This window comes from Ornithorhynchus anatinus, chromosome X1, assembly GCF_004115215.2.
Source record: "Ornithorhynchus anatinus isolate Pmale09 chromosome X1, mOrnAna1.pri.v4, whole genome shotgun sequence".
In the NCBI taxonomy this organism is placed as follows: Eukaryota; Metazoa; Chordata; class Mammalia; order Monotremata; family Ornithorhynchidae; genus Ornithorhynchus; species Ornithorhynchus anatinus.
Window position 1 is genome coordinate 80,325,342 of NC_041749.1, and position 10,421 is coordinate 80,335,762.

The following is a 10,421-nucleotide window of genomic DNA, read 5'->3' on the forward strand; positions in this document are numbered from 1 at the left end:
CCTCTCCAGGGCCTGGGAATCCTCCCCGGACTCAGAGACAAGGCCAGAAGCTAGGGCAGCAACCAGCAACACCTCTTTCCCTCAGGAAGAAATGAAAATCATCCCTCCAATAAGCTCTCTCCCCCCCCACCCCAGCGACACCCCAGCCAGATAAGGTGTCTTTTCCAAGGCACCCAATCCCCCACCCCATACCAGGACTATCTGCAGCTCCCTTCCAATTCAAAGTTCTCCTCCTCCGCCCCGCACAACCGACCCTGGGCCAGCCACAACTCTCCTGCCCCCATGGTGACCACCCCCAGGAGGCCTTGCAACCTCAGAACCCTCTCCTCCCCTAGCTCCGCCTCTTTCCTAGGTGGGGCCATCGTCATCGCTTGACGATCGATCGAGCTCTTATTGTGCGCAGAGGCACCGTGGTACTAGACATACGCCATGAGAAACGAGACGTAAAAAACAGTGACCCAACAGGTGGATGCCTGGCTCCACCCCGCCTCACCTTAAAGACGCCTCCGCCCGGAACCCTTCCTCCCTCGTGTCCCTCCTCACCTTAAGCGGCGCCCCCAGCAGGTGGTGCAGAGCGGAGATCTGCGCGCCCACGGGCAGCGCCCCGTCCAGGTTGCAGGTGGGGGCCCGGCGCGGCTCCGGGAAGTTGGCACAGGCGAAGGGATCCGCGTCCTCCAGGTATTGCACCCGCACCGTCACTATCTCGCCGCCATCCCGGCCGTCCACCCCGTCCCTGCCCGCCATCGGCCTTGCAACCAGCTTCCTCTCCTCCCAGCGCCGGGAGGCGGTTCCAACTCTACGATACCCGAGGCGGACAGGACGAAGAAGTGGGGTCGGGGAAGAGGGCGGGGCCAAGACCGGGGCAAGAACCTGGGCGTGGCTTGCAGTTGGCCAATCAGAGGGGCGTCTGGCTCTCCTATGGCGGGCCCGTTAACCCGCTTTTGCCCCTTGGCACCGGGAGAAGCCGATTCTGCCCCGATTTCGCCTCCTTTAGGTGGGGCGGCGGTGGGACGGAACCTTCTCCTGGGGGCAGAGGATGAGACTCAGAGTTTCTTCGCAGTTGCGAGGGATGGGACAGATTTCTCTTCAACTGGAAAGGGAGGGGGAGGGAGAGGTTTCTCGGTGGGGGCATGCAGTCTTGGGACGTGGAAACAAAGAGCCGGCGGGGGAGGGTTCGTTCGGAGAACCGGGATCGGGTAGGGAGGGGGGGTCTCAGTCTCCTTTACAGCACTGATCAGGGACCCGATCCTCTTCCTCAAACCCGTTACCATATCACTTGGCGAACTCGGCGCTGCCCTGTATGGAGCCAGGTTTGATGTTCCACTGCCCTCTGCTGCCCGCTGTTGGAATACCCCTCTCTCCGGCTCTCGGAACCCGGGCGGCCTGTCCCCGCCGGAGAATATAGTTACCATATAGTTCTTACGGGTTCGGTATGTATTCATCCAGTCGTATCTATTGAGCGCTTACTGTGTGCGGAGCACTGTACTAAGCGCTTGGAAAGTACAATTCAGCCATAAAGAGCGACGGTCCCTGCCCACGACGGGCTTACAGTCTAGAAGTGGGGAGACAGACGTCAAAACAAGAGGCATCAATGGCAGCGATTATAAATAAATAGAATTATAGATATATGTCATATATATCGATATATTATATGCATTCATATTCGGAGGATAATTCTCAGGTTTTAATATAGTTTTCACTAGGGTTAAAATCAAATTTGGATTGATAACGATCTATTTTTTAAAAAATTCAAGCTTTAACTTTTATTTTTACGATTCAGACCGCAACACCGCGTTGCGCCTTTCCCGGCATTTGCAGATGCCGCAAATAACTAAACAAAAGCGGGATCACCCTGCCACCTGTTGGCATGCATAGCAACGTTAAAGGCCCCGGAATCCAGTGATAATTCAGAATTTAACAATATTCAAATCTTGTTACGAGGTGAGGAAACGATGTGAAGCGAGAATGAAGAGACCCACACAAGAGATGAGCGAAAAGTGAACCACAGGTGAGTTAGAAACTCCAGGGTCTTTCCAGGGGAAGGAGAGGGACATCCTCCCTGTTCCACAAATATTCCTAACACGTTTAAAAATGATTAAACCTTGCAGAGATCACAATCCAACATATGTGTCCCCTCGATTGACGACGCCGGAGCTATGAAAGAATTCACCGGACCAATGTGCTCAATGGACGAATCGACGGAGGCAGAATTAGGATGGTTTCGGAAATCGATTTAAATCCATTCCGGCAGTCCAACGTGACTAAATTTTTTTTGGTGGGGGGGGTGTTCAATCTTCATTTACAAAATGAAGGGTGTTTAGAACTCGGGTTTTATTGGGTGAAGCCCTAAAAATCCACACTCCAACGAGTATGGCACTGCGCTGGGATCTATATAGGTCGGGCTCAAAGTCGTGGGGTGATCAAGGGGGTTGGGGGTGAATGGCCTCTCCCCTTTACAACCCCTGCCTAAACTGAAGCACCAGAAGTGGCGCCCACTCTGTTCCTCTCGGCCAAAACAACGTGTGTCTCTTTGCCTGGACGCCAAGGGAGCTGCATGAATCTTTCTTCTCGAGAGTCAGACAATGGGTTCTTGGGCAACGTCCCTGAACACAGTGTGGGAGGTGTCCTTGAATGTTTAGGAGCGCCACAGAGCAGAGGGAGGTAGCTTTCTCTAGATTCGTGGGGGAGGGAAGGGGAGTTTAGAAGCGGAAATACTTGCCGGTACGGTCGTTCCGTTCCTTAACCCCTCTCCGCCCCCCGCCACATACATACACACACACACACAACAACAACAACAACAACACAGACCCACCCACCCTGACCGAATTCAGGAACTCCTGCTCCTAGGGATTCCGTCACGAACGATTTTCCCCTACAGTGCATCCCTTCCCAAACTGGCGATTTAGTTAACCGTCTTTAAAAGCGGATGTTTGTGGTTGCTGATCCTAGGGCTTTGGAGGCAGACCACCGTCCCTGGCAGGAATCCTACTCTCTTTTCGCCATTTCCCCATCGTCTCAGAGGAGGGACGCAGAAAAGCGGCCCCGAGCAAAGGGCTTCGCAGGCACCGTCTCACTCGGCCTCCTCAGAGGAAGGGAGGAGGTGTGTGGGGGCGACGGGGAGGTAATGGTTTCTTCTTTCCCGATGGAGAAACTGAAGCCCAGAGAGCGTCAGACTTTAAGGCAGTCTAAGTTGGGACTAGAATCCAGGCATCCACAAACCTTTCCGATGCCCTAAATCGTGTCCTCAGCCTCTTCCCATCGCTCACGAGTTTCCCCAACAAGTTTAAAAGCCCACCCCTCCTTGGCCCTCTCCTGATGTTACTGCCTCTAATGTGGGAGTCCCCAGCCTCGCCCATCCCGGTCCCTGTTCCTCCAGGTGATGTCACCACCCCTTCGCGCTCTTCAGCGCTTAGAACGGTGCTTTGCGCACAGTAAGCGCTTAACAAATACCGTCGTTATTATTATCGTTCCTCATCCTCATGGAGACCGGTAATTCAGCCCCCCCCCCCCCCCCGTCACGGGCTACCTGGCCCGGCACCCCGCTGGCCGATCTCCCATCCCCCGAACACTCAGACTATCGACTCTGTTTTGGGAGGGCCTGAAGATGAAGGGGGGGGCGAGTGTGAGGGTTTGGGGGTGCCTGGACTGAGGACCGCCAGCGTGTGGCTGAGCGGGCCAAGGGTGGGGGTAGGGGAGATTTGGGGGTTAAGGTTTGGAAGAGTGCGGTCGGGGTTAGGGGATTTCGGGATTGGAGGGCCCGGATTTTGGGGTCCGGGATTGGAGGAATCGGGGACTCAGGTTTGGGGGATCCGGGGCCGGGATTGGGGGGAGCGGGCCCCACGTGCCTGTGACGCTGGGGCGGCCCGGGCGGCAGCTCTAGCGGCGGTGGCGGCGGCGGCGGCGGTGGCGGCGCGGGGCCGAAGCGGGGCCGGAGCCGGCGGGAGGATGCTGCCCGCCGCGCTGCACCTGCTCGGGATGCCGCTGCCCGGGGCGGCGGAGGCGGCGGTAGTCGAAGAGCCGGGGGAGCCGGGCCAGCACCCCCAGGGCTTGGCGCTATTCCGCTGGCAGTGGCACGAGGTGGAGGCGCCCTACCTGGTGGCCGTGTGGATCCTGGTGGCCAGCCTGGCCAAAATCGGTGAGTGCGGCTGAGCTGACCCGCCGACGGAACCGAGCCGGCCCCTCCCCGCGGCCCCCGGGACTTGAGGGCCCTGCGATTCGGTCCCCTCGCCCTCTCCCTCCCCCTCCCCCAAACTCTCCTCCGGCTCTCCCGCTCTGGTCCCAAGCGTCCCCCTCTCCCCGCCCTTTCCGAGTTGCCGGAGCATCCCAGGCTCTCTTCGCCCTTTCCCCATTTTCCTTTTTCCCCGGGGGCCTCTCTCCAGCTCTTCCTCTTCCCCCTCGGGACTCCTCCGACTGCCTTCTCCTCCACCCTCCTCCTCCTCCCTCTCAGCTTCCCTTACATAACCCCGCGGGCCTCCGCCACCCGCCCCTGCGAGCTCACAGACAGAGACTCGCCCCTATCCCTTGGAAGTGGGGACCGCCGATGGCATACGGAGAAAGAAAGACACGCCATGGTCGCCCAGTGCGATGGTGACGGAGCTAGGAATGGAACCTCGGATTCCCGACCGCAACTCTAGCACTCTCTAGCCCGTTATTTGGTGCTCCCTCAGTCCTGCCCTGGTCCCCCCCGTAGTGCCTTCCTTCAAGTTGGGTCTTTTGCCAGCACCTCTCTGGCCCTCGTCTGCCACCTGCCTCATCCAAGGGTCTCTGGAGCCAGGCTGCTCCCCCACTCCATCGCCCCCGCCCCTCCCATCCCTCTTAGGGATTTAGGGAACACCATCTGCTTCCTTGCCCCGGAACCCCAGTACCACAATTATGGGCTACTTTGGCTAGCTCCGGGTTCCTCTTTTCTTTGGTGCCGGTGCTGCTGGGTCAGGCACTTCGGCTCCTTCCTCTGCTCCCAGGACAAACTGAGGAATGGGCTTCTCATTCCGAGTCCTGCCTGACCCTAAGAGAATGTGGGCAGAGAACGGGTCTACTACCAACTCTGTTGGATTGTACTCTCCCGAGCGCTTAGTACAGTGTTCCGCACACAGTAAGCACCTAATAAATACCATCGATGGATTGGTTGGAGTCTTTCTGAGGGCAGTCCCTCCAAGGGGACTAAGGCCCTGGCTAGTGAGGTGAGAGAATGGTAGCCTTGCAAAGACAGATGCCTTTCTGTGTCTTAGAGAAAGCAGGGACCAGATGAGGTCTCATGGGGCTTCCAAGATGGCCGAGGCCCCGTCCTCCTCCGAGGCCCCGTCCTCCTCCGAGGCCCCAGTTGACCCTGCTGAGACCAGAACATTTCTTTCCCCCTCCTCTCAAGATCCCACTTCTTCCCTTCTGCTTCATGCTGTGGCTCTATTGGGGTAACTAATTATAGCTGATAATTGCTATTCTCTTCCTGCTGCCTCTGGCACAGACTGTACCCTAACCTCTCTGCTTAGCCTGCCTGGAGCCTCCCATTAACCTAGAATTGAGAAGAACCGTGGGGACAGAGCAGTTTGCAGGAAGCTCAGGAAGTGAAGGAAGCAGGCCTCCCCCCACCTCGGTAACTGAACAGTTGTATTTGGGAAAGCATGGGAAGCTAGAGGTCCCACCTCAGGCCAAGAATAGGCACTTCAGGTAATGGAGATGGGCCCTGGAGTTGGGGAGAGCTCCACACGATAGGGGGTCCCCTGGGCCCGAAGAGACGCCAAGAGCTTGGGGGTGAATGGAAAATGAGGGATTTTTTTGCTATTGAAATAAAGGTAGGCAGGCTCGTGACAGATCTACCAGCCACGGAGGAGGGACTTTGAAAGCCTGAGCTGGAAACGGAGGTGGGAAGAGGCTCCTGGGATTTGGTGCCCCAGAATTGAGAGAGCTGGTTAGTGACCAAGCTGCCCCGGTTGTTTGTGTCCAGGGCTTGGAGATCAGGATGACATGACTCTGGGTTCCCAAACTGCTGCAGTTTCTCTCATAAATCATCATGAATGTTCTAGCTTAAGAGGCATGATGGAGGCAGGAGGAACAAAGCCTTCTTCCTGAGACACACAAAAAAATCACTAGGTTGGGAAGACAAAAGACACAAGTACAAACACACACACACACACCATGCAAATGCACGCATGCCCGCTCCACACCCCTCCCACACCCCTATATAGGAGAGTTTGCCAATTTGCATACAGTTTCAGAGCAGTTGGTTTTCATCCAGGGATCTCTGTCTTGCAGGCACTAGCTCCCCACTGAGAAAAGGAGAACCAGAGGCCCCATTCCCTGTGATCGCTGCTATCCTCTTTGGGAATGGAGCAGGGAGGGATGGGAGAAGGAAACCCGCAAATATCCCATAGAGAAAGCAGACCTAGGGGGTGATGGCTGGGGGCTTTTTCAGTGCTCTTTTTAATGGTATTGGTTAAGTGCTGACTATGTGCTAAGCACTATTCTAAGCTCTGGGGTAGATACGAGGTACTCAGCTTGGACGCAGTCCCTGTCTCACGGGGAGCTCACAGGCTAAATAAGAGGGAGTAGGGGATTTAATCCCCATTTTACAGATGACGAAACTGAGGCCCAGAGAAGTTAAGTGACTTGCCCAAGGCCACGCAGCAGGCAAGTGGCGGAGCTGAGATTAGGTCCTCTGACTCTCAAGCCTGGGATCTTTCCACTGAGTCACACTGCTTCAAGGGTGCTCCTCACCCTTTCTCTCCTCCGGCTACCTTGCGCCCCCCCAACCGGGGAACCTCTGAGTTAGACTCTGCCTGGGCAGTGGGTGACCCAGTCTAGAGGAACACCGTATCCTCAGATGGCTTCTGTGACCTTGCTGTTCTCTCTGTGTTGCAGTCTTCCACCTGTCTTGGAAGGTGACCTCAGTGGTGCCTGAAAGCTGCCTACTGATCATGCTGGGACTGGCACTGGGGGGCATCGTCCTGGCTGTGGCCAAGAAGGCTGAGTACCAGCTGGAGCCGGGTACTTTCTTCCTCTTTCTGCTGCCCCCAATTGTGCTCGACTCCGGCTACTTTATGCCCAGCCGCCTCTTCTTTGACAATCTGGGCGCCATCCTCACCTACGCCGTGATAGGCACACTTTGGAACTCTTTTGCCACAGGTGCTGCTCTCTGGGGCCTTCAGCAAACAGGACTTATGGGTGAGTTCCCCAATTCCCTGCCGGGCCTAGAACCTTCCTGGCTGGGACTCAGAGCCATGGGCTGCAGCTCTTGGGCATAAACCGGGGATGTTTTGGGTCATGTCACCTCCCTCTTCCATCAGGGAGGCACCATAGTGAGCCAAGTGAGGCTCTGGGGGGTTCTCTCTCCAGGCCCCTCATAGATGGATTCCAGGCTGAAACTCTGGGTGGAGCCTCTGAATCACCACTTCCTCTTGCTGGCATCTTCCCAGTGCCCAACCCAGACTTTTGCCAGCTGGGTCTGGGCACCTACAGAGCTGCAGCTGAGCAATGTGGTTCCACATTGCTTAGCAAACGCCCTGCTTGCAGCTGGGCGTGGGCCGCTCAGGCTGTGGCGCCCACCAGGCCGCTGTGTTTTCTCTTGTCTCCGGCTGCTGCGGCCACTTGCCAGTCCTGCTGCAGTTCTGATCTCCCAAGGCAGGACTCCTGCTGTGAAGAGGCCTATTGCTTCCTGGGGCTCTGCTTAGGCCAAACCCTGGATGCTTCACCCTCCCCTCCTTTCCACCCACTTGTCTCTTGCTCCTTTTCCCCAGACCTCAGCTTGGAAGGGTGTGCAGTGTGGGGGTTCCCTGTTTCCAGGCTGATTTACCTCTAAGCCCTGTCCCCCAGAATCTTCTCCCCAACTGCAACTCCAAACAATTCTTCAGAAGGAGACCTAAACCCCTCAAACTGGAAATTTCTCAAGGGTTTTCAGCATGTCCTAGCAGCCTGATATCTGGAACACCACAGATCTTCGTCTCCAACCCGAGTCCCCCAACCTCCCACCTGTGGGATGCAAAGATTGTAAGTTCCTCAAGGGCAGGAATCATGTCGACTGACTCTATTGTACTCTGCCAAGCGCTTGGTCCAGTGTTCTGCACAGAATAGGTACTCAGTAAATACCTCTGATTGATTGACTGATCAAGAACCACCTTCTGGCATAGCAGGGTTCCATCCTTAGGTCTGAGCTCTGCCAGGCTCTGCAGAGACTTGGGGCAAGAAGGGCATTCCCCTGGGACAGTGTTCAGTGTCATTTATTTGAAACTGTGGGTCGACTTCACTGAGGGCTCACTGGGACTCTGGCTGCACTTGAGCTCGTTGGTGGCTCCCGTGCTGTTGGAGTGGTATCTTCTGATGTCGCTCCCATTCCTCCCCAGCAGGCTCTTTCCCATCAGAGCATCACTCTCCTATAAACCCTGCAGTGGTGGGCACCCTCTCCCCGTATCTCAGAGTGCTCCCTCCCCTTCCTTTGCTTCCACAGCCCTCAACGTGCAGGCTGGCCTGCTGGACTTCCTGCTGTTTGGAAGCCTGATCTCGGCAGTGGATCCGGTGGCCGTCCTGGCCGTATTTGAGGAGGTTCATGTCAACGAGACGCTCTTCATCATCGTCTTTGGCGAGTCGCTCCTCAACGATGCAGTCACCGTGGTGAGGGATGGCGACGGGTAGGGGCATAGAAGGTCGACTTGCCTGCTCGTCATGCCCGTGGCTGCCTTCCCTCTTCCCTCCCTCAGAGGGCCCTGGGGTCCAGAGCTGACTGATTTTCTGGGCTGGGCTAGGCTTGGTTCCCAGCCACAGGGGCACAGCAGGGCACATGGGAGAGCAGTCAGGTTGCTCTTGATTTATGGGGTTTTTTTTGTGCCCCCTTGCTTCTCTCTCTCCTTCCTTCAGAGTTGCTGCCCTCTGTGCCCCTTACCCTTGCTCTCCTTCCTCCTGCCCTCTGATGTAGCCTTTCCCTTTTGACCCCTTTCTGCCTCCTGCTTGACTCTGCCCCTACCCTTCTCCCCCTAGGTCCTGTACAAGGTGTACAATTCCTTCGTGGAAATGGGCTCAACCAACGTCCAGGCTATGGACTATGTGAAGGGTGTCGGTCAGTATCTCCCCATCCACCAACTCCCACTTTCCTCTCCTCGACACCCTGGCCCTCTCACCAGCAGCCGGACCCCCGCCCCCTCCCTTTGGGTGTCGAGTCCCTCCTGGAGGGTATGAGGAGGGCACTAGACTCCAGGCTCTCCCCTCACCCCTAGCCCTGGGTACCTCCCAAGGAGAGTCGATGCCCAGGGGAACCCAGAGGGTCTGTGCTTCAGCCCTTGGGATTAATAACGGGGGTCAACCTTCTCCCTCGACCCCACCTTTGAGTGGTTGGCCTGGGCGGGGCTCAGAGTGTGGGGGGGTCCATGCTGACGGCCCCGCCTCCTCCCCCAGCCTCCCTGTTCGTGGTCAGTCTGGGCGGGGTGGCTGTGGGCTTAGTCTTTGCCTTCCTCCTGGCACTGACCACACGTTTCACCAAGCGGGTCCGCATCATCGAGCCACTGCTGGTCTTCCTGCTCGCCTATGCTGCCTACCTCACCGCTGAGATGGCCTCACTCTCTGCCATCCTCGCGTGAGTCACACTGGAGGGGGGGGTTGGGCAGAGGGGGACAAGGGAGAAAGGGACAGGAATTGGTCTGGGTCAGGAGCCACCTACCTCACCCCTGCAAGTAGGCTGCCCTCACCATTAGTCTCCTTCTTTGAGCGGTGCCTAGTGGAAAGAGCCTGGGGAGTCTGGAGACCTGAACTCTAATCTCAGCTCTGCCATTTGCCTGCTGGGGATTTTTAGGCAGGTAACCTATCCTCTCTGGGCCTCGGTTTCTTCCTGTGCTCAGTGGGGATAGAATACCCACTCTCCTTCCTCTTTAGGCTGTGAGTCCCTTGAGGGACAGGGATATCCTCTGATCAGCATGTTTCATGTCTACCCTGGTGCTTAGCCCAGTGCTTGGCACATAGTAAGCATTTCATAAATACCACTGGCCTTCCTCTTTCTCTTCCTCTCCTTCTCCTCCTTCTCTTCTCTCTCTCTCTCTCTCTCTCTCTCTCTCTCTCCCTCTCCTCCTCCTCCTCCTCTTCCTTCTTCTTCCTCTCCTCCTCCCTCTCCTCCTCCTCCTCCTACTCCTCCTCCTCCTTCTCCTCCTCCCTCTCCTCCTCCCTCTCCTCCTCCTTCTCCTCCTCCTCCTCCTCCTTCTCCTCTTTTATTTCTTCTCTTTCTTCTTCTTCTTCTTTGCACTTCTACCCTGAAAAAACCCAGGGGGCCCCAGGGGCACACCGTGACCTACAACAAGATCTAATGCAGAAGGTCCCTGGTTTACTAATAATAATAATGGTATTTAAGCACTTACTATGTGCCAAGCACTGTTCTAAGTGTTGGGCACTGTTCTAAGCGCTGAATCTCTTGGGATGTTTCTGGAAAGGCTTCCCTTGTGTCCTCATGG

General features: G+C 56.4%; 2 protein-coding genes and 1 long non-coding RNA gene across 3 annotated transcripts in view; 2 read left to right on the forward strand and 1 right to left on the reverse strand.

Annotated features, from left to right (window-relative positions):
- FHOD1 (formin homology 2 domain containing 1) overlaps nucleotides 1-834 on the reverse strand; it is a 27,850-nt gene extending 27,016 nt beyond the window's left edge. Inside the window, 1 exon segment of the mRNA XM_039910151.1 lies at nucleotides 544-834. Within this exon segment, the coding sequence (XP_039766085.1) occupies nucleotides 544-744 (201 nt within the window). The 5' untranslated portion in view covers nucleotides 745-834.
- On the forward strand, nucleotides 382-2,664 carry LOC103165677. Its single transcript, XR_003754488.2, has 3 exons — nucleotides 382-678; nucleotides 1,942-2,008; nucleotides 2,109-2,664. It is a non-coding gene; the product is annotated as an uncharacterized LOC103165677 (long non-coding RNA).
- A 1,259-nt stretch (nucleotides 2,665-3,923) lies between these two features.
- SLC9A5 (solute carrier family 9 member A5) lies at nucleotides 3,924-9,560 on the forward strand. The gene is made up of 5 exons (XM_029051781.1): nucleotides 3,924-4,135; nucleotides 6,856-7,158; nucleotides 8,438-8,601; nucleotides 8,965-9,043; nucleotides 9,379-9,560. The coding sequence occupies exons 1-5, from the start codon at nucleotides 3,946-3,948 to the stop codon at nucleotides 9,558-9,560; spliced, it is 918 nt and encodes a 305-aa protein (XP_028907614.1). The 5' UTR covers nucleotides 3,924-3,945.
- The last annotated feature ends 861 nt before the right edge of the window (nucleotides 9,561-10,421 follow it).

Coding starts and splice junctions, on each gene's coding strand:
- SLC9A5 (XM_029051781.1), top strand. CDS start 3,946: ATGCTGCCCGCCGCGCTGCACCTGCTCGGGATGCCGCTGCCCGGGGCG. Junction 8,602..8,964: donor TCAACGATGCAGTCACCGTG/GTGAGGGATGGC, acceptor TTCTCCCCCTAG/GTCCTGTACAAGGTGTACAA. Junction 9,044..9,378: donor GGACTATGTGAAGGGTGTCG/GTCAGTATCTCC, acceptor CTCCTCCCCCAG/CCTCCCTGTTCGTGGTCAGT.